The sequence below is a fragment of the Macadamia integrifolia genome, chromosome 11, assembly GCF_013358625.1.
Source record: "Macadamia integrifolia cultivar HAES 741 chromosome 11, SCU_Mint_v3, whole genome shotgun sequence".
Classification (NCBI taxonomy): domain Eukaryota; kingdom Viridiplantae; phylum Streptophyta; class Magnoliopsida; order Proteales; family Proteaceae; genus Macadamia; species Macadamia integrifolia.
In genome coordinates this window covers 33,136,695-33,160,351 of record NC_056567.1, presented here as the reverse complement: position 1 = coordinate 33,160,351, position 23,657 = coordinate 33,136,695, and the positions used below count along the sequence as shown (strand labels likewise).

The 23,657-nt window shown below is 39.3% G+C and overlaps 3 protein-coding genes across 3 annotated transcripts; all 3 read right to left on the bottom strand.

Moving 5' to 3' along the window:
• Positions 1–493: 493 nt before the first annotated feature.
• Positions 494–5,189, bottom strand: LOC122093987 (subtilisin-like protease SBT5.4). The gene is made up of 7 exons (XM_042664556.1): positions 5,020–5,189; positions 4,834–4,943; positions 4,625–4,722; positions 4,360–4,527; positions 2,940–3,048; positions 1,322–2,481; positions 494–1,243 (listed from the first exon to the last, which is right to left on the bottom strand). Exons 1-7 carry the CDS (start codon positions 5,104–5,106, stop codon positions 693–695), a joined length of 2,283 nt encoding a protein of 760 aa, XP_042520490.1. The 5' UTR covers positions 5,107–5,189; the 3' UTR covers positions 494–692.
• A 9,005-nt stretch (positions 5,190–14,194) lies between these two features.
• On the bottom strand, positions 14,195–18,171 carry LOC122093548 (subtilisin-like protease SBT5.4). The gene is made up of 7 exons (XM_042663900.1): positions 17,988–18,171; positions 17,791–17,900; positions 17,611–17,708; positions 17,347–17,511; positions 17,047–17,155; positions 15,011–16,188; positions 14,195–14,923 (listed from the first exon to the last, which is right to left on the bottom strand). The coding sequence occupies exons 1-7, from the start codon at positions 18,072–18,074 to the stop codon at positions 14,370–14,372; spliced, it is 2,301 nt and encodes a 766-aa protein (XP_042519834.1). The 5' UTR covers positions 18,075–18,171; the 3' UTR covers positions 14,195–14,369.
• Positions 18,172–20,112: 1,941 nt separating this feature from the next.
• On the bottom strand, positions 20,113–23,002 carry LOC122093585 (BTB/POZ domain-containing protein At1g55760-like). Its single transcript, XM_042663937.1, has 4 exons — positions 22,493–23,002; positions 22,233–22,378; positions 21,894–22,012; positions 20,113–20,889 (listed from the first exon to the last, which is right to left on the bottom strand). Exons 1-4 carry the CDS (start codon positions 22,609–22,611, stop codon positions 20,287–20,289), a joined length of 987 nt encoding a protein of 328 aa, XP_042519871.1. The 5' UTR covers positions 22,612–23,002; the 3' UTR covers positions 20,113–20,286.
• Positions 23,003–23,657: the final 655 nt, after the last annotated feature.

Genomic DNA, 23,657 nt, shown 5'->3' with positions numbered 1-23,657 from the left:
TAGATTTAATGTTGTAATATGTTGCTCATAATATTCTATAATGGTTAGCCTATTAATTTCTTTTTAAGAGAAAAAACACTAAATGTCATTAACATTCTGCGCTTCATGACCTATTCCATGGTGGGAAATGGGTGGGTCCTATACCCCTTGTGCGAGGATCTCACTCTATTCTTAGGTAAAACTTTATCCCAAATTTACAAATGTGTCTCAAAACTTATGAAACTGTGGTTTATATTATCAAGGCTTTGATTTCATGTATGGCCCATATAAGAAGGGTTTTTCATGAGATTGGATCCGATGTTTGTACGATAATTTAATTTTACATGTGACTATCCAATATATGTCTCACTTTCTATCATTACAAGGGTGAAGAGGGGTATATTTGAAAACAAAAGAGACGTGTTGGATGCTCACATGTACGATCAAATGATTGAGCAACGGATCCAATCTCGTTCTTCATATGACATTAACATCTTCCATATGACAGATTAACTGAAAAAAATAAATAAATAAATAAAAATAAAAAATTTATGGCACAAAGAATCTGAATAACTTTCTTATATGTCAATTTTCAATCCAAATGGAGGAAAAATAAAGGACCAAAGATGAGATGAAATATATTCAATCAATTAACAGACTAAATATTTCATTTCATTTCATCCAAGCAGATAGAGAAAAGAAAATAGGAAACTCTACATTACAGCTGCCTTAACCGCAATTTGACTCTTGACTACATGATGACCATCAGACCATTGAAGCTCGCCAAAAACGTAGTCTTTAGTATAACCAGGTCGGTTAGTCTTGAGGGTTAGTTTGAAAGTCTTCTCTTGTCCAACCTTATCGAATGTCAGGATTGCAGGTTCCACCGTAACAGAAATTCCCAAGGGAGGTCGAATCTGGGCTTTATATGTACCTAGAGACCCAACATTCTTTAGTTTCCTCGTCACAGTGGCAAAGCTGGAGAGACTGGGTACTGCGATGGAAGGATAGTTGAAGTCCAAGAGATTGATGGCGGGATTGGGACATGTGTAAGGCAGCTTTGATTCAGAAAAGAGGCTTATTAAAATTTGGTTGTAGCCAATGGCACATAGGAAGTTCTTGTAGTCGATGGTAGTTAGGTCATAGACCAACCCAGGATCCATGGCACTATTGGGTCGAACTTGTCCAGCTCCATAGTTGAATGGGTTTCCTCTCGTGTTATTTGAATTCTTCATCGGCTTCCTTGTATTATCCCTTGTACTTGCTGCACAAATATCACACGATCAATAATAAAATCATAAACACAAAACCAAAGAGATCGCTCATTGAGGTTTATATTTACCAGTGGTCATAATGGCTGATCTGATGGCGGCAGGGCTCCAATGGGGATAGAGTTTCTTGAGGAGGGCACTAACACCAGAGACGTGAGGGCAGGCCATGGACGTCCCTGACATAGTGGAAAAGACACCCTTTGAATTTGTCTTTGTTCCAACAACACTGGCAATGACGTCCACCCCTGGTGCAGTGACATCGGGCTTTATAATCCCTGGAGTCACAGTGTTAGGTCCCACGGAGGAGAAAAATGCCATCAAAGGTGCTGGTTTTGCACCCAACTCCGTCCTAGGTAAGATGTTAGCCTTGGGTACTTTCGTCGAGTTCATGTACTTGTACAACGCAAGACTCTCTTTGGCTGACAATTGCGACGTTGGGAGTGTAGGAGACGTGTCCACATCAACCACGTTAACCATTATCACTCCCACAGCTCCTGCCTCCTGTGCAATCGAACTCGAGAACTCACCACCCGTCTCGCACACCAATATCTTCCCCTTTACAAGCTTCGGGTCCAGTGACCCAGGATTGCAATACTTGCCGTCTCTTTCTGTAGCATTCTTCGCTCTTGCAGCAACACCTCTCACTAGAGGAAACTTCTTTCCAGCCAAGGGCATGGGAACCACAGAGGCCGCCAACCCTTCCAACAACTGGTTGTTGCTAAGCTTCACGTCGGTCAAAAACACGCGGTCAATAGTGTTGGCAGCCACTGTGAACATCCAGGGGGCCACGTTGGTGACAGTGCCAGAATTTGGACCATCGTTTCCAGCTGACGCTACCACAAGGATACCATTCTTGACGGCATGGAAAGAACCGATAGCCATGCTATCATTGAAGTAGTTGGTGGGTTTGTCTCCCAGGGATACGGAAAGAACGTCAACGCCGTCATGAATGGCAGCATCATAACCGGCGAGGATGTCTGAGTCAAAACACTGGTTATCTCCGATCTGCTTTCCGCACACCCTGTAGGAGGCTACACGCGCCCTTGGCGCTCCTCCCTTAGCCGTGCCGTTGCCGTATCCGTAGACATTGGCATTCTGGACGAAGTTTCCACCCGTAGTCGATAATGTGTGGGACCCATGACCTTCATCATCGCGTGTGTTGTTGAAAGTTCGGGCAGGGCCAGCATACCCTAGGTACCCTAAGTTGAAAGTCTTGGCGCCAATCAGCTTCCTAGATCGTTTATCAAAAAGAATAATTAAGGAAAAAAAGACGACCACTTGACCGCACATAGGGGTGTGAATAGACCATCCTGCCTTCATGGTTGGACGTATGTGAAATATTATGTAACTGATTACAGAAATTGGTAATAAAAAATAATTATGATATTAAAAATTTCTTTTTTGGGGGTAAATTATAACTACAAACAAGTTTGTAAACTTAAGGTTAAATTCCTTAGGTCTAAAAGATCGTGGTCCGGACGGACAATGAATTTGGCAGAACGTTTTTTCATGAATAGCCATTGATTTAACCATGTTCGATCTAGATCGTTGAAATGATTCCCTTTTATTTTAACTATGACTGATGGTAACGGTGACAATTGGGTCATCTTTAAAAACTCGAAAACAAATTCCGACTCATCCTCCAAAGTGACAAAAAGAGGAGGAAAGAGAGAGAGAAAGGGATCCAACCTGTTGCAACGAACTCCATCCGGACGCTTGTCCGTACAACCTCCTTTCCACCTTGATGGAATGGGTCCATACCCTTCATCGCTAAAACTCTTTGATTCTGGCCAAACACCTTACCAAACCATCAACGCATATCAGCACATTCATCAAAGAAAGATGTTCAAAAAATAATGAGAAAGAACACAATACAGAAATGAAACTAGAAACTGAATTTTTGTTTAAGTTGGTTTCAACTTTCAAGATCAATATTAGTTTGTGCTCTTTTAATAAATGCTTGACAAAATAATGATATGGCTTTCAGTTGGTACCGGAGAAAGCTTTGTACCATCTGTCCATGTTGGAGAACAATGACGTCACATTTTGAACTTAGCAACAGACACGGCTTGCTTAGTTTCAGTCCATATTTAGTGGCATATGGCAACTGCCCTACAAGAAGAGTGACGGCCACCAGTTGCAGGCCAGGAGTGCTAGCGATACAGTTTATGATCCAAGCTATAGTTTTCAGTTTGCCAGCCATTTTGAATATTCTACCATTCCTTAACTTTTTTTTTTGGGTGGTGGGGGTTGGTGGTGGGGGTGTTTAAAAGTTCCCTATTGATTGTACACAGTTTGAAATGACTAACGTCTATAAATGTTTAAGGGCAATAATGTTTGGACCAAGAATCAACCTCATAGTTAATTGAAAATTGGCTAATGGGTTTGATTTTATAAAGTTTTAATTCAAGAGTTGATTGGATTTGTGGGTTGAAATTTTCATTTTAAATGTATATTACTTCTTAAAGGGTTAATTCAGTATAGCATTACACCAAGTTAAACTAACTTTGTTTGCTTGGTATGTGATAAAATAGGTCAAGCGAGAGAACGGAAGTGCTGATGTGACCTACATTGCCATGCTAACATTAACTAGCTTGTGTGTTTAAGTGGGAGTTATGAAATAACCACCAAGTAATAATTTTGACGGCAGGTGGTTACAAGATGGAGGTATCATGCACTAGGGTTGTTCTCGTTTTTTGTTGTATCCCCACCCCACTTTTAGTGATGTTTGTTTTTAGTTACCTCTGTTAGGGCATCGACCCCTTGGATCACTAATTTTCAAACATTATATATGTATATATATGATCTTTTTCATACACATACACACTCACACATAAATAAAAAAAATTAAAAAAAAAAACCCCTATATGATTTTTATTTAAAAAATAAAGGGAGTGCCTGAACGACAACTCTTTAGGAGTATTTAGAAATTGACATCTTCTTTTAATCACCAGTCTTATTCCTAAGAATTCTCTAAGTTAAGGAAGTAAGAAGATTTTCAAAAATAATTTAAAAATGATAAATCATTATGTCATCATCAAAATGTGTTATTATCATGCACATATTTTAAGTACATATTGCAGAGACTGGAGACATGCAGGTAACTTACCAGTGTCAAGGTTCCCAATAATTATATCTTCCCCAAATCTGGCCTTCTCCCAAAGCGACCCAGGTTGAGCTGCACCATTAATTTTCCTCAGTCCAAGAAAATCCCACGTCCGGGTTGTATGTAACTTCACTGCTTTGTTTGGGAAAACTGATATGACCTTGGGATGCTCTGCATTGATTGAAGTCCAAGTGATGATCATTCATTAACGTTTAACGTAATAAAAATTAAGAACAAATGACTATGAGTGATCAAGCTTCGTTCGTACTTGCGATCTCAGCTGCTTTCTCTTCTTCGAGGGTCGCTGAAAAACCATTGATATGCTTTGTGTAGCAGTATAAAATCGATTCTTTGGCCTGCTTGGTGCTGTGATTGGGAGAGGTATAGAGAAGAAAAAGATATTTAACCAGATTTTGGGGAAAAAAAAAAAAAAAGAGATTTTGCAGTCAATTTCTGAAAGAAAAAACCATTTCTTACCCTCCAACGTAATCAGCCAGAAACTCGAAATGAGATTCAGCTGCTAGTTCAAAATCAGCTTGTGAGGCTTCCGGACCATGTGAATGTGATCCCAAGTATACCACATAAGACTGCAACATTAATTATCAGTAAAATCTATTATCAGAATTATATACCCAACAAGAAGAAGAGTAAGAGAATGCTTGCCTTTTTGATAGCGAATGTGGGTCTCTGCAACATAGAGAAAACCAAAACAGGAAGAAGGAAAAGTGGAAGCCTTGAGAACTTCCCCATTGGTTCTCTCTAGAATTGCTTCTCCTCCCCCTGTTTCTTAAAGCTATGCTTGGAGAGGAAAACCTCTCCAACAATGGTAGGAGGTGGTGGGGAACGTTTTCATTCACACCAAATCTCCAATGGATTATATAGTGAGAAATTGAGGATCTTAACATGAACCCTTTAACCATTGATATGACCACACCTTATGATCCGGATCCCTCAAAAGCATCCTCGAAAGGGAGCCTCAAACTGCTGATGATTTTTACGATCCAAAAAAAAAAAAAAAACTGCAGCCAATTTTTTCAGCCATCTAAATTGAACTTCTTGAAAAAACGAAAGTCTAAACTGGGTAGAAATCCACTCCCCATCTTAAAAATAGGAAAGCTTAGACAGGATGGACAACCCAAATAATTAATTTACGGAACAAGGTCGGAGAGTGTTGCAAGAGTCAAGAGAATGATCTAAGATCCTGCTTGAAGTCAGTGTTGTGTTCAATTCCATAGGTTGTCTTGTTGGAAGGTTATTTTTTTGTCTGATTTCCCTTCTCTTATGCATTGGAACCCCTCAATCAATCTCATTAAGAAACCAAACCTTAGAGACTACGGAAAAATGATGTAATCACAAGCTGTTATGTCGAATCTGGAGTGTACACTTCACATAAGATTAAGGCTATGTTTGAAAGAAAAAAAAATAATACAAAAGACATAATAATACAAAAATCGTGATTATAAAATAATTTTTTATCTATCTCTTTCTTTCTTTTAAATTCAAAATTTTTCTTACGTTCTTTTTTTTTTTTCCTTGGCTTCCAAACATAGCCTAAGTGATGATACATGTTCATTGTTCACCTAAATTACAAGGTGATCTAGGGATTAGGAACTCTGAAACTCGCAATAAAGCTCTCCTTCTAAAATTGTGTTAGAGGATACTAACTAATGACTAGAGCTTATGGGTCCAATTACTCAAATCCAAGTACTTCCATAACAGGTCAGTTTTTTACACAAAAACATTGAAATACGTGGATCAATCCATTTGTTGGAATAGCATTGTCAAAATTCTCCCGATCTTGAAGAGTATTGTTCATCGAGATAATGGAAACACCACTTTATTTTGGAATGATCCATGGGCGTTGTCTTCCAGTAAAAGATCTATCTGGTACTATTGATACCCCCCCCCCTCTTTGATTTTTTATGTTAATGATTTTGTAATAAATAACCAATGGAATAGTGAATTAATAAACTTTGTTTTACCCCTTCCCCCCCCCCCCCATTTTACTAATAACATAACCCAGATCCCCATATTCCTCGATCCAGACGGATGATGGTGCCATCTTTCTAAAGAGGTGTTTCTCACAACTAAACTAGATGCTATTTTTATCAAGACTAATTCTTTGGCGATGGATTGCCCTCTGCAATCGTTCTGTGAAAGGAGAGAAGGGTCGAAGCCGTTCAGCTGTTGGATTTGTCGAAATCCACGTGTCGAGCATCGGCAAAATCAATGGACACTCATTGGAGGGTCAATCGTTGGAGAGGAGCCGGATCCAAATAAAAGTAATGTAAAAGGGTATTTTAGGAAGTTAAATTTTACTTCTATCTTGTGTGGGTCTAACATTAAATGATTTAGGGATTAAGTAAATATTTATAAAATCTATTCTTGTAGATGTAAATCAAATTTAAAACCTACTTTTCTTACAAATCCCACACCTTTTTTTTTCTGAAGAAAAATGAAGGTTACATCAGATTAACAAAGGGGAGAAATCGGGGAGACTTCCCATCCTGTCACTAACCATAGACTAGGGGTGTCAACCGGTGGGGCAGGTTTGGTCGGGCTTAATCGGGCTTGAAGACTTTCAAAGGTTGCACCGTGTTCGCCCATTTAACTAATCGGGCTTAGTTATTGAGGCCATGGTACGTTTTATATTCGGTCGATCGGCCTCGGGCTATAATCGGACTTTAGTCGGGCCTTAACCGGGCTACGGACATATTTGATGTTAAATGGGCTTTTAACCAGTTTTTAAACAGGTCCTCTTTAAAACGTGCTCTTATATTCCAGCCCACTCATGCAAACCCAAAAAAATGACAATAAATCAATAAATGATACCAAATATAACCATTATTTAAAATGTGAACATGTCTTTACTTTTTAGTTTTTACTCTTTAATTTGGGGGGTAAAATAGGTATTCTACAATCATTAAAGGGTCGGGCCAAGCCAGTGCACAATAGGCCGGTCTGGTCGGGTGTTATTCAATCGGTCTCGGTCTGATGCCCGACATTCCAAGTAACAGAACTGAGACCGACTATTTGTAAATGGGCTGGGCTCAAGCCCGACACGTTTAATAATCGGTCCGGGCCATAAATGGTCAGTCCCGATTGGTTTAGTCGAGTCGGGCCACGAATTGACACCCCTACCATAGACGTTTTAGAAAGCGCGTCAATTGCAATGTCCTTAAATACATATAGAGGATAACCACCCTTGTTGCTACTAGAAAAAAAAAATTTCCACCATACCTATCAATCTCACATTCTCAAAAAATAATTTTTTTTTTGGTAAAAGACAAATAGACTACTGAAAAGGAGTCTGGATCCTCTCTTGGACAACTCTTCTGCAATTAGGGATAAAACAAAGTCGGGTTGGATCAGGTTTTCTACAACCCTAGTCTAATCCTAGGTTCCTAAAACTCAACCCAGGCCCAACCTAATCGTATAGGATTCATGCCTAGACCTAATCCTGCTGGGTCATTACCAAACCAACTGAGCCCTGATTGACCTTGATTGGGTAGAGTTGGGCTAGGTTGGCACTATTTTTTGTCATTGGACTAATCCTAATTGATCGTGTTTTATCCATATGTGTTATATGTATTAATTAAAAAAAAAAAAAAAAAAAAAAAGGATCAAATGATCAATACACAATTAGAATTATGAAATACAACACAATAATAAATGTTCAGGACACTTGAACATAAGAATCAATAACCCAAATTTCATTATTTTGAATAAAATGATAGGATGACAAGCCAAATTTATATTAGAAAAATTAAGGTTAAAATCAGGGCCAGTTGGGCTTAAGCCTCAACCCTAGCCCAACCGAATCCTAACCTGCCCTCAAGGTCAGAAATCTTAGCCCAGGCCCAGTTTGGATTCAGGGAGGGTTTAGGCTGTCAGGGTCAAACTTACACCTCTAACTACAAAAGTAGATAAATGACACGTAAAAAATGTAAATCCGACAATTTCTTCACCTTTATCCCTCTTTTTTCCGGTTTTTTATATATTAATCCACAATTAAGTGATATCCCCTATTTTATTTCCTTTTTCTTTTTTACTTTCCCTTCTATTTTTCGTTCTCTTTATCGTTTCTTCTTCTACAAATTCAATAGCGGATAGCCCCGCCCCTCCCCTCCCCTCCCCTCCCCTCCCCTGCAACCCCACCCTGAAACAATTGAATTATTTTCAATATTTCAATATCCATATCTCTAATTTACAAACCATTTCATTTCAGCTTCCTTCTGTATCGTCTTGTTCCGCCTACAATCTCTTGTTAAGGAAATTTTAAAATGATCAACTTCAGACCCTAGAATTTCATAATTCTTCTTGTTCTTCTTCATTGGAATCTTACAAGCTTCAGGGGTGAAAATGTCAAATAATGTAGAAAAAGGAGGGATAGATACTGTAGTTGGTAATTTTGTAAACTTAATTCAATGTTGTATAATTTTGTTACGTGGGAACATACACTGAATAGTTTTGTAAAGGGAAACTCAAATGTGAGTAATCTTGTAATTTTCTCCAATGGTAGTATGGAAAGGCTAAATAGACTATGTTTGGAGGCCAAGACTAGAAAAGAAAGCTCACCCATTAAGCTGTGGTCGTCATTATTCTCCTATAGCCCATTTGTTTAGAGGGTATTAGTGGGATGGGATTTATGGAATGGAAAACTTGTACTTACTTTTCTACTCCCTTAAGATATTAAGATGTTTGATTAGCTAGGTTGAAAAGTTACTAGAAAACCATTTTTTCATGTTTGTTAAAGTGTCTTCCATTCCTAAGCAAAAGGCTGTAGTCCCTGTCACCACCAATAAAGATGTTGCATCATCCTCCTCTAGGCAACTACAAGAACACCCTTCTCCTATATCCTCTCAGTCTCCCTCACCTGCCTCAATCCTAAGGCCAGCCAATAACTCCCCTTTCATAGCAACAAATTTTGTCCCAGTAATTCCTGTCGAAACCATCCATCTTCGTCACACCCCTTCTAAAATCGCCACCATCTACCTCCGTGACCACCTTCATCCATCTACTGGTAATAAAACTCGTTTTTTCTATGAAAGAATTCTTGAAGAAACTCAAAAGCTCAAATTCAGCACAATTATAGATCTGCACATGTTCGGACTTATTCAAAGCTCAATATAATTAACATCATTCGAGATAGTGAATGGGGATCTTCTCCCTCATTCAAACGCGAATTCAATGATGTCACTGGCCTTAAACTCATGTCATATGATTATGCTGATTATATTAAAGCTTGGGACATGATATTCTTATATCAAAAAGATCATGAAACTCATTCCTGGTTTGTGAAGTTTCGACTTCAACACACCTTATTAGGTGTGCAAAACTGATTTCTTCAATGGTTCTTCACTTGGGGACCACCAACAGAATTTCTTCCTCCAGCTCTTCAGCAATCTGTTCCCAAGTTTCAAGCATTTAATCCGACTTTGGACTCTCGGACTCTCTTCGTACAATTTTTTATCCTATACGAAGTACCCTGGATCCTTCAATGGCGGTATCAAATGACTACTGATGAATTTGAAGAATGGAATTATGTTCCTCATCTGGAACGTCATCTTTCAGTTAAATGGTGGGATAAATTTGACATTACACCATTAACTGGTTCCCGCTTTGTTCCCAAACGTGGTATTGGTGCCGATATGCCTCTGGCCCCTTCTGCTTCATCACCACCGATTCCGACGCCATTTTTCAACATTTTTCAAGTTGCTCGGCATCGCCTACCCTATTTATTTGATGAGCAGATCCAAGAACGCATCCTTACTGCTATTGGCTTTAATCCACCAGCTATATATATATATATATATTTTTATGTCTTCCACAATACTCCATCTCCCTCTCTTCGTTGAGCGAACCGAACATTTGTACTTTCATCTGAATGGAAAAATGTACTCTCTCCCATTTCTCATTCTTGTCTTTCACCCCACTAATTTGTGGGATTCAGTTCTCAGGCTTTTTCATTCTATACTTCACTCTAAAATAAATGAGATCTATACGTCAAAGGTTTGAAAATACCCTTCACTATTTGCAGACACCCATCTATGTCTCTCTAAATGTTTGTTTCTATTTACCAACTCGTGATTATAGATAGGGGCTTTTTTGCTTACTTACCTTATAAGTGCATGCAAGTCCCAATACCAAACGATGATCAGTATTAATAAATATGTATGAACCTCATTCGTTCTGGTTCTACTTCTACTTACTTTAGAGGTACATGAGATAATTGAATCGTTTCAGGTAACTTACCTGATATTACCAGGTTGACACTGATAGGGGAGTGAATCAGTGGTTCCAAAAATTTTCTTATTTGCAACCCAACAAAAACCTCAAATTTCCAAGTTCTCGAATGGCCGGGGCAATCCTGTAATTACCAATCATGCAACAACGACATGTCCACCTCACACCACAATGTGGCTAGGTCTACCAGACAATGTCCCACCACTCTGTACAACGCACACTTCGAATATATGTAGAAAAGTAAATGCGAGACAAGAACACCAGATATATGTGGTTCAACCAGAATGCCTACTTCATGGAGGAATACCCATATAGGGTTTCGTATTTCCCCAATACTCAACTTTTTCAACCGCTGCAACGGTCTAGGAAAATATCCCTACTTCAATCTGAGATGCAACTCAGACAAGGGCAACAACCCCACACCCTAGACAAGTCCCAACTTGCTAGGTTCACAATTTTAAATCAATAAAATAAAATCCCAACCCAATACACCATTGATCTAGAGTTTCTCAACAATAAATACTCTAGAATACAAAAATAGAGATTTCAGATATGGGTTACCTCAGCCTGTGTAAACCCCGTTGATGATTGTTTGCTTGACATATAGAAGAACATGCTCAAACCATCAACATAGCAACCTTTTGGATCTCTCTCAGGGTTGCTTCTCTCCCTCTCTCTCTTTCTCTTTCTCGGTTTTCTAGTAATGGAGAGACGCACTTTACTTTTCCGAGAGGATTCCTTTATATCACAAAGACATCCGTAGGGCTCTAATCTACTGCTTATCTACTCAGTCTCGGAGTCTTATTATATGTTGCTGTCCACCACTTCTCAAGCTATCCACGCATATCTCACATGCTCAATCCACGAACAACAAGGTTGTAATCTGATCACATGTATACAGCTTCTTTATCTCAAAGGATTTTGTATTCAATAAGGAGTTGAACTCCTTGCTATCCACGTGCTTCAGTAAGAGAAACCAGATTTGCTTGAACTCCCATCTTCAATTAAAGCTTCAAGCTTTGTTGTCCACGTAGAGATGAGTTATTCTATTTAATTAAACTACTGAAGTTCTATTACATATGATATACCCATGTGGACCCTTGCTTTTTAAATCCTTGCAAACTCACCAACCTTCTAGATATAGAACTCAATGCTATCCACATGATGATCAAGTGAGATTCAAATCCTAGTAGGAACAGGACTAATGGGATGCTTTGAATTTGAGTCAACTTCCTCAAGGTGCTGATGTATTGTATCAATCCTCAAGTTGTTATGCTTCAATGCTTGCTGATTTCATCATCCAATATCTTCAGATGTTGTGTTACATACAAATTCCTAATATAAGAGTTGTAGTGCTTGGTTGGTTCAAGTACAAACCACGAAACTGATTTTCTGCTGACTTAATTAAAGTGGTTTTCTTACCTCATCATATTTGTGGCTGATGTAATGTTTGATACAAACAAATTGGTTCAATCCCAAATCCAAATATCGAACCTAAACAAATCGAGTCAATTATCGAATTAGAACCACGACACTGTTGCCAACAATGACAACATTTGGACCCAATTTCCCAACATTACCCTATTCCATGAAAATATTAGAGGACAAGGAGATTGTTGTTGTTGTTGTTGTTATGAAGTGGTGAGGTGGGGCGGAGTTGTAGGGTAGAGAGAGAAGAAAAAGAAAAAAAACTTGTGAGAGAGTCATATAGTACACTGATATTGTGGGAAAATGTTTTTCCTATTATAATGATTTTTTAGTGCTATGTAATTTGTTAGGTTTAATGTTGTTTTATGTTACTCATAATTTTTATAATGTTTTACCTTATTAGTTTCTTCTTTAGAGAAATGGGTGGGTCTTGACTCCTTGTGAAAGGATTTCACTCTAATCTTAGGTGAAACTTTAGCCCAAACTGAGGTGCTTGCACCCAAAAAAAAACCTAGAGTCCAAACATGGAAATGTGTCTCAAAGCCTATGAAAATGTGGATTTTAATATTTTCAAAGCTTTGATTTATGTGGCGCAGCCCACATAAGAAGGGTTGTTTATATAACATTAACACCTTCCACATGACAGGTTAAGTGAGACCAAAAAATTGAGGAAATTTATATAGAGTGTATGATGACTCACTGGATTGGGATTCTCTCCAACATCATCGATTCATTCAAGGATTGGGAAAGCTTGGATACACATCCTCAGGTGTTGATAGGTATTGAGTTATGTGACCAGGCCCTCTAGCCCTTAGATGGTCGTTGATAGGTGCAGTCGTTGGAGAGGAGCCCGATCGTGACTCCCTTACATGTCAAGTCTCAAGCAAAATGGAAGTAAAATAAAGGACCCTAGATAAGATGGAATCTATTCAATCAAATGGTGAATTACAATTTACAATGAGATTAAAGGGATCCGAGTTGCTAAGCAAGAATGAGTTCATATCTCTCGCTCATATCATCTCATCTCATCTCATCTCATCTCATTTCATCCCAACAGATAGAGAAAAGAAAGTAGGAAACTCTATGTTGCAACTGCCTTAACCACAATCGGACTCTTCACCTGGTGAGGTCCATCAGACCATTTAAGCTGCCCAAAAACGTAGTCTTTAGCATAACCATGTCGTTTAGTCTTGATGGTCAGTTTGAAAGTCTTCTCTTGTCCAACTGAGTCAAATGTCAGGATCGTTGGTTCCACAGAAACAGAAATTCCTAAGGGAGGTCGAATCTGGGCCTTGTATGTAACTGGAAACAACCCAACATTTTTAAGCTTTCTAGTAATAGTGGCGGTGCCAAAGAGGTTAGGTATTGTGATTGAAGGGTAGTTGAAATCCAAGAGACTGATGGCGGGCTTGGGGCATCTGTAAGACTGTAAGGGAGCTTCTCCTCGGAGAAGAGGCTGACTATAGATTGGTTATAGCCAATGGTACATAGAAAGTTCAAATAGTCCATCGGGGTTAGGTCATAGACCAAACCAGGATCCATGGCACTGTTGGGTCGAACTTCTCCATGGCAATGGGTCTATTATAATGATTTTAGTGCTGTGTAAGTTGTTAGATTTAATGTTGTTTTATGTTACTCATATTGTTCTATAATATTTTACCTTATTAATTTCTTCTTTAAAGAAATGGGTGGGTCCTTGACTCCTTGTGAGAGGATTTCACTCTAATTTTAGGTGAAACTTTAGCCCAAATTGTGGTGTTTGCACCCAAAAAAAAAACAAACTGGAGCCCAAACATGGAAATGTATCTCAAAACCTATGAAAATGTGGTTTTTAATATTTTCAAAGCTTTGATTTATGTGGGCGGCCAACATAAGAAGGGTTGTTTATATGACATTAACACCTTCCACATGACAGGTTAAGTGAGACCAAAAAATTGAGGAAATTTATATAGAGTGTATGATGACTCACTGGATTGGGATTCTCTCCAACATCATCGATTCATTCGAGGATTGGGAAAGCTTGGATACACATCCTCAGGTGTTGATAGGTATTGAGTTATGTGACCAGGCCCCCTAGCCCTTAGATGGTCGTTGATAGGTGCAGTCGTTGGAGAGGAGCCCGATCGTGACTCCCTTACATGTCAAGTCTCAAGCAAAATGGAAGTAAAATAAAGGACCCTAGATAAGATGGAATCTATTCAATCAAATGATGAACTGCAATTGACAATGAGATTAGAGGGATCTGAGTTGATAAGCAAGAATGAGTTCATCTCTCTCGCTCATCTCATCTCATCTCATTTCATTTCATCTAAGCAAATAGAGAAAAAAAGTAGGAAACTCTATGTTGCAGCTTCCTTAACCACAATCGGACTCTTGACCTGGTGAGGTCCATCAGACCATTTAAGCTGCCCAAAAACGTAGTCTTCAGTAGAACCAGGTCGTTTAGTTTTGATGGTTAATTTGAAAGTCTTCTCTTGTCCAATTGAGTCGAATGTCAGGATCGCTGGTTCCACCAAAACAGAAATTCCCAAGGGAGGTCGAATCTGGGCCTTGTATGTAACTGGAAACGATCCAACATTCTTAAGCTTCCTAGTCACAATGGCGGTGCCAGAGAGGTTAGGTACTGTGATGGAAGGGTAGTTGAAATCCAAGAGACTGATGGCTGGCTTGGGGCATCTGTAAGGGAGCTTCTCCTCAGAGAAGAGACTGATTAGAGATTGGTTATAGCCAATGGCACATAGGAAGTTCTTGTAGTCGATAGGGGTTAGGTCATAGACCAAACCAGGATCCATGGCACTGTTGGGTCGAACGTGTCCAGCTCCATAGCTGAATGGGTTTACTCTCGTGTTTGTCGAATTCATCATGGGTTGCCTCACATTATCCCTTGTACTTGCTGCACATCACACGAATTTACTGAGAAACCTGTAACCCTAATATGTGATAAAGATGAGAGGGCGTTAAATAAATATGGGGTACCTACCGGTGGTCATGATGGCAGATCTGATGGCGGCGGGGCTCCAATGAGGGTAGAGTGCCTTGAGGAGGCCACCAATGCCAGCGACGTGAGGGCAGGACATGGATGTCCCTGAGTCAATGTTGAAGGGACCCCGGCTTTTAACGTAAGGCCCCACTCCTGGGATGTAGCCAGCTATGATGTTCACCCCTGGTGCTGTGATGTCGGGCTTGAGAATCTCGGGATAGATGGAATTGGGTCCCTTGGAAGAGAATGAGGCCATCAAAGGTGCTGGATTCGTCCCCAGCTCCGTCTTGGTTGGTGAAATGGAAGCCGTGGGTGTGCTTGTCGTCTTTATGTAACTGTACACCGCTTTACCGTCTTGGATTAACAAATGAGATGCAGGGAGGATCTGAGGTTCGGGGATCACATCATTCCCATTAACCAATATCATCCCCACAGCCCCAGCCTTGAGTGCCTCCGCTCCCTTTTCCGTACCCTTAGTCTCACCCGTCGCGCACACCACTATTTTTCCCTTTACCAGCTTCGGGTCCAGCGACCCAGCAGTGCAATGCATGCCGTCATTAGCCGTAGCGACGTTCACTCTCGCGGTGATACCGCTCACCAGAGGATACATCTCGCCGGCCAACTGCATGGAAACTGTGGGGAGGCTCTGCCCTTTGAACTGCTGATTGTTTCCAAGCTTCACGTCGGCCGCGAACCTGCGGTCTATGGTGCTGGCGGCCACCGTGAACAGCCAAGGGGCCAAGTTGGTAACGGTGCTGTCCTTCGGACCACTGTTTCCAGCAGAGCTAACCACAAAGATACCGTTTTTGACGGCATGGAAAGAACCGATGGCTATGCTGTCATCGAAGAAGTCGATAGGAGGGCTTCCCAATGATACAGAGAGAACGTCCACGCCGTCGTGGATGGCTGCATCAAAACCAGCGAGGATGTCGGCGTCGAAGCACCCGCCTTGATCAACAGGCTTGCCGCAAACCCTGTAGGCGGCTACGCGCGCCCTTGGCGATCCTCCCTTGGCCGTGCCGTTGCCGAATCCAAAGACATTAGCGTTTTGGATGAAGTTTCCGGCAGCCGTCGATAATGTGTGGGTACCATGACCCTTCTCGTCGCGTGTAGTGTAGAAGGTTTCGCCAACGGCCGCTAGATACCCTTTATTGAGGGCCTTAGCACCAATCAGCTTCCTGGATCATTTCATTTCCCACGTCAATTTAGCAAAAATTAAATAATCGATTATGGGAAAATCTCGTTGTTATAAACAAGTGGTTTTTTTTTTTTTTTTCTCTCTCTTTGACAAACGATGTTATACCTATGCATTTTACCCAAAAAAATGTTATACCTATGCATTAAATTTACTAAGTTAATAATATTTTGAAGGAAAATTTTTTGTCTGCTAGAGGTCGTTGTGTGCAATGACCACCATGTCCCTCCTGGGGTGTGTGCCCTTGTGTGTGGACACAATAACCTCTTGTGTAAAGACAACATTGCTTTAAAAAAAAAAAATTGTGTAAGGGCCCTCCCCAAAATAGAAAGTACAATATACTAAATAGAATAAGGCAATAGAGATTTCATAATGCTTAATAAATCCTTAGGAAACCAGGAGACCCAAACAGCTATATAGGGGTAGCCACCCGTCCACTTAGAAATCGTATGGGCCACAACATTATTCATCCTAAAGTCATTATAGAAACAACAAAAAGCAAACTTAGACTGGAAATTCAACCACCATAAGAATTTTCACATAAGACTATACAAAATCTGATAGCAAGCCATGGTCAGTCTAATGGCTAAGGCTTGGCCAACTATACCTAAAGAGGATGTAACATGATCCGAGGCCAGAACACACACTCTTTTGTCAAATGGCCTTGCATCAGCATAGAGGCAATGAGAATGCATATTGTATCATCAATATGAATGGGATTCTTGATTTCACGAGTTTCTATTTTTTTTTTTTTTTTTGCCCCAAAAATGTATTGTCACAAAGGAAAGTGGGAGAAAGTGAAGGAAAGTAGAGGAAAGTGAAAGTGAGAAAAAGGCTCGACCTATTGCAACGAACTCCATCAGGTTTGATGTCCGTACAACCTCCTTTCCACCTTGATGGAATGGGTCCATACCCATATCCGCTAAAACTCTTTAATTCAGGCAAGACCCCTTAGCACACCATCAGTGCATATTAACAAATATTAATCAGAGAAAGAAGTTAAAAATTAATGACGAATAAGAGAATACCAAAAAAAAGAAAAAAAAAAATGAAACTAGAAACTGCATTTTTTGTTTAAAATTTTCAAAATCAATTATAAACTGTTGATGAAAGAACTCAAGAAGAAAGAAAAACATAATACCAGAGTCAAGGTTTCCAATAATAACATCTTCCCCAAATCTGGCCTTCTCCCAGATCGACCCAGGTTGAACTGCATCATTTTTCTCCAGTCCAAGAAATTCCCACGACCGGGTTGTATGTAATTGCATTTCTCTGTTCGGGAAGACTGATATGACCTTAGGATGCTCTGCATTGATTGAAGAGCAAGAGATGAACATCCATTAAAAGTTCAATCAATGTAATAAAAAAAAGTACAAATGATAGAGTGATCATGCTTCGTTCGTACTTGCGATCTCAGCTGCTTTATCTTCTTCAAAGGTCGCTGCAAAACCATTGATATGTCTTGTGTAGCTGTAAAAAATGGATTCTTTGGCCTGCTCGGCACTGGAGAAGAAGATATTTTATAAGAGTTTCGAAGAATAAAGAAGAGATTTTGGAGTCAATTTCTGAAAGTTCCATTTCTTACCCTCCAACGAAATCTGATAGAAACTCGTAATGAGTATTTGAAGCTAGATCAAAATCATCTTGTGAAGCTTCCGGACCATGTGAATGTGATCCCATGTATACCACATAAGACTGCAACATTATGAGTAAAATCTATCAGAATTTATACTCAAAAACGAAGAAGAAGAAGTGGAAGTAGAATTGGAAGAATATGCTTGCCTTTTTGATAGCGAATATGGGTCTCTGCAACATAGAGAAAAGCAAAACAGGAAGAAGGAAAAGCGGAAGCCTTGAGAACTTCCCCATGGATTCTCTGTAAATTTGCTCCTCCTTCCCCTGTTTTTAAAGCCTCTGCTTGGAGAGAAAAACCTCTCTAACAACAGCTGGAGATGGTGGGGGAAAGGTTTTGTTCTCTCACCTATTCTACTAATGGGATTATATAGAGAGAAATTGAGGATCTTAATTTCAACCCTTTAACCATTGATATTACCCAAACCTTAAGATCCGGATCCCACAAAAGTGTCCTCGAAAGCAGCCTCCAACTGCTCATAATTTTGTTGGCCATCTAAACTTATAGAAGAAAAGTTCCTTAAAAAAGAAAAGTCTAGCTAGACTAGATAGAGATCCCATTTCCCATCTTAAGAATAGGAAAGCTTAGAATTGATAGAGATCCCAAATAATTATTTTTATGGAACAAGAAATGTTCAGGATATTGATGGAAGAGTCTGGCCAGAGTCAATGTTGTATTCAACTTCGCGGGTCGGCTGGTTGGAAAGATTGAGATACCATGGAGAAGTGTTGTGATCACAAGCTTCAATTTCGAATCCCAACATGTGAGCTTCAGTAAGATTAGGTGATGATGTGTGTCATTTTGTTTGTATAAATGTCTCTCCATGCGATATCAAAGAGGGTATTTATAGAAGCAAAAGCATACATGTCATAACTTAATCATAAGTGAGGCCTATATGTACTAGTAGGTGATTCAAAATCCATACTCAAAAAAAGTTTGAAATTCTTAATCTTCTATTGTTGAATTTTCTTTTCCATGTTAATTTTTTGGGAAAGTTTTCTTCACCCATGGGGTAGGGTCCACCCATGTATCTATGGTCATCGTTACCCTCGTATATGTGGAAGATCTGAAAATGTTGTTCGCTATCCATTGATATCCTTCCAAGCGCAATGATGGCCGTTGATGAAGGAATTCTTTCTTAATTTACCATGTCTCAAGGGAAACAAGATCCTAAAGTGTATAACATATTGTATTTCATGATCTTACTATCTTTTCAAGGGCAAAAATCTAAAACTTTTTTGTTGTGTCCTATGTTTATAGATATAAGAGGAAAATTAAGATTGAAGGAACAAATGCCACAACTTAAGAAGAAAATGATGCTGAAATTTGCAATTATCATAGAGAAGAAGAAGATAGCCATTTCATTGAGGATCTCTCTCACATCTCAAGTTTCAATCAAAATGGAATTTTCACATTTCAAAAACAAAGGAACAAGATGAGTTGAATGTTGCCCCTAATGAAGTTTTGGCCAAGCTTTTTGGACCAAATATTGCTGCACCGGGATCCAAGTTTCCTACAATGGGCAGATTCCCCCGGTCCCATGCATGTGCATCATAACGTAGGTAACAAAGGTAGGCCTAGCACCATATGGTTTTTGGTATCGGTATCAAATCAGCTAATTTGTATCGCTCATCTTGATAGTGATATTTCATCGATATGAATCATCAATATAGTGAGACTAAGGACATGTATTTTTTATTAAAAAAATTCTATTTTTATCCAATATATTAGACTGATACAACCAATATGTATCGGTATCATTGGAAACCGATATTAGCACTGATATCGTAAAATAAATCCTTGCCTCTCTCTCTCTCTCTCTCTCTCTCTCTCTCTCTCTCTCTCTCTCTCTGAATTAAAAGAAACCTTCAAATCGAAAACAATCTCTTCACGAATCATTGTAAGGCTGGTTACATTATGACCCTCCCCAATGGCGGGAGCCTCGTGTTGGGTATGCCCTTACATGGTTGTCCAACTGAAAATTTTCTAATTTGGTCTTGCAAACCAAGAAATTGAGCTCTTCAATATATCCTACTTTAGTTTCATGACTTTACATTCAAAGGTCTTTAGTTTCTAGGGTAGGAAGCAAATAAGAGTTGTAGTCGAAGATGCATGCATGCCATAGTGCCATATGTAGCTGGCTAGAAGTTTGTACAATCGCTTTGGATCAGGTTAAGGATCAAACCTAAGCTCAACCCTAAGAACCAAACCATCCATAGAATCAACTTGAAGGTCTAAATCTAGTACTTCCAAGTATATATTTTAACCTACTTGTTTTGACTGAACTTGACAGATCATTCCATTAGAATTTTGAACTTATAACTATCACAGCTAGTTCAGGCTACATATGTGTTTCATGTAAAGAATAATGTATATCATCACCTTAATTAAACAAAGTATATCTTGAACAAAAGAATGTTTTCACAAACATATCCTGCAACAGCATTTTCAGAAACCTTTCCAGGTTGTAAGTATCTCATGGAAGATTTCTGCTATAAGTTCCCTGTCTGCACATTGGAGAAAAGCATTGAAATCATCTCGAATTTCAAATATCATACCAAACTTCACTAGATACCTCATGCAGCTACTCTTCAGATTTGGTAATTGATAAAGAGATGCATTCTCTAGCCTCTCAAGTACATTCTTAGTATCAATGTCTTCTAAAAGACTCTCATGGCATGCTTCTTTCAGGTCAGAGATATCATACTTATCAGCCGCACGAAGGAGTGCAAGCCGGTGGGTTAGGAACTCATCATGTTGGATGTTTCCATATATGTAATTGAGGAAAGCATGACAAGCTTCAATTGATATGTCAGAGATGTTTATTGATGATAGTTCCTTTTCTTTGACTTCATGGGAAAACATACTGCAGAAGATAGGTGATCTTGCTGCTAGGACAGCACGGTGCGCTCCGATGCTCCCATCAGAGGCATAAATTGTTATATCTGTGTGTATGCTTTCGGATAACATTCGGCCGAGTGATGCTAAACCTGCTCCATTCGATTGCTTTTGGATGAATTCTTGGGCCCAGATTGAAGAAGGTTCACCACCCTGCATATTACACAATGAATCAAAACAGAAACTTGAAGAGGGCTCTGGAAAAGAACCAAATACTTGGTATGTGAAGGACAGTAATTAACAATGCTTTACTGTGTTAAAGAAAATTTTGAAATTCCATGACTATTACAGGCTTGGGCAGTGAATTAGCTGAAATTTTATGGGCTCATACGCATGGAAGCATCAACAAGGAAAGAATTTCCATCTTTCATGAGGAGTGGGGTGATCATTTTCACCCTATTTTATATATCCATGTAGAGATCACATTGCCTTTTAGGCTTCATTTTCCCATAATTGTAGGGAAAATGTCTTATCTTGGAGTGTGGCCCAAGCACCAAAACACATTGAGGACTGATATGATTAGCCCACCCCCACCCCCTGAAAAGAAAAATGGCATTTCTGTCAATGATTCCTCGTGTGCTTCCATTGGCCTTTGTGCACACATAGGAACCACACTCCCACATAAAAAAACATTTCCTCATAATTTTAGGGAAAAATAATCCTAGAAGACAACACAGCCTCCACATCCAAACACAGGGAGCCAAGGAGGGACAATGACCACCCCACCCCCATGAAAAACATAAATCACACCGTTGTTAATGCTTCCGCATATGGTAACATTAGTCCCGGTACTGGTGCAAGAGCCACGCTGCCTATTTAGAGCCCTCTCCATAATTTTAATACCGGCCAACAAATCCTATCCCGCCTCCCAGGAATCCAGAATTGTTAGTTATTAGATGGGGGCAGCATGAATTTAGGTATTGGTATGAGGCTGAACGATTCATATCGGCCAACACGGCCAAATAGTCACTTTTTGTCAAAAAAAAAAATTTTTTGTACTGGAATCGGCCCCGATACAGACTGATACGGCCTATCTGTATCGAAATTGGTATCAGTATCAGTAGTGGCGGCAACTGATACCGGTGCCGCCAACACCGTGAACTAAAACCTTAGGGGACAGAGACATTAACAAGAGAAGATGGAAGAGGAAACCATACGTTTGGCGACGCAATCTTCAGATCAAGAAACTCAAGATCGATGATGAGCTTCCCTGTTATTGGAGTCTCAATCGTCCAGACGAAGTCGTCGTTGTTCTTTATCTGCTTGTCTGTTATCCCTGCACTTTACCAAAAAAATGGGAGGGAGTAACAAGAATTTATTAGTAATCGAATCGTTCTTTGATTCAGTGTTGGCCCATCTACTCTTGTAGTAATTTCTAGCTCAGAATCACAGGGATGAAGACGATTTGCCTCAGACTCTGGTTTAATCGATAGTTAACGAATCCGGAAGAAAGGTTTTTGGAGTATTGGCGCAAAGAAATTCTCATTTTTGATTACCTGGGTGAACTATAGCCTTGCGATCTCCAACAGAGAAGCGAACGCGAATGTTGAAGGAGGCAATCGGGGGTTGCTCTCTCGTCAGGTTCGAAATCTCTGGATATAATTTAATCGATAATATCCGATTCTTCTCCACTGATAAATGCCTAAAAATAAGACATAAAAGAACGAAATTGAAAAGGTATCTTCATCTATTTTGAATCGGTTGGTGAAGGAATCGAAAATACAGAGAGAAGAGATTTGGGATTAGGAAAGCTTACCAATTCCAATTTCCGATCTTGAAAGGATCGGATTTCCGGTAGGTACAAGAAGCGAAGTTGTCGATTTTCCATTGAGCGAGACGAGAAGTGGTTTCGACTCTGTAAGCGGAGTCGCTCATTCTAGCGAAGGCGAGGGCAACGGTAATCTCATGGATGCAATCGAAGATGCCGTCCAGGAGTTCTCCAGGCTTTCCCAGGTTTTCTATGAGAGAAATCACTCTTAAACATGGAAGAATTTACTTTAACAGATTATACTCACTGATCTCTTTGCACTCAAATCAGATGGGAGAGATATTGGAAGCTCTTTAAAAGAAATGCTTTTGTTTCTCTATTTTTCTTTTAATTTTCTTTGCTCCTTTCGCAGGTTTCGGGCACGCAAGGATTTTGAGTTTGCTTTACGCCATTGAATGAATGCGAAGTTGCAGAGACTAAAACTAAAGTAATTTGTAGAAGAAGAGAGAGAAAGAGAGATAGAGAGAGACTCAGAAGAGGAAGATTTTGCTTCTGTCGTCGGCTTCGGCAGAGGGGTCTCATTTATTAGTATTTCTATTTTTAAACTACTTCCATCTGTTTTTGTTTCTCATACTTTATTGGAATTTTTTTTTTTTTGGTAGAATACTTTACTGGAACTTGGAAGAAACCATTTCCAAGCGAAGTATCAACCTATACTGGACCTCCTGGTCAAATTTACCAAAATCTCCTTTTTCTTTCATCTCTGTTGAGCTGCGTTTGGTATCGTTCTAAAAAAATGTTTTTGAAGTTTTTTCATTCTATTGAAATGAAAAAACGGAATAAAGTGTTTGGTACACTTATGGTCTGTTTCTATTTTTTCGGAACAAAAAGTGGGAAAAAAAAAAATTGGAGTTCCGTCTTCCCAATTTTGTTCCATTTTACAAAAATGAGAACTATAGTTCCCGATAAAAATCTAAAATTTTGAAAACATCATTTTTTCGTTTAAAAATGACATTTTGATACAGAAACTGAAATTTTCGTTTTTGATACGAAACGTCGTTTCTGAAACATAAACGATACTAAACAGAGCCTTATTGTTTCTTTAACTGGTTACAATTGGCAACAAAAAATTGAGAGAGGTTCTTAGAAGGCAACATATTATCTATATCTTTCTAAAGTAATAGCATCAATATGGATAAGATTTTTATTTTTC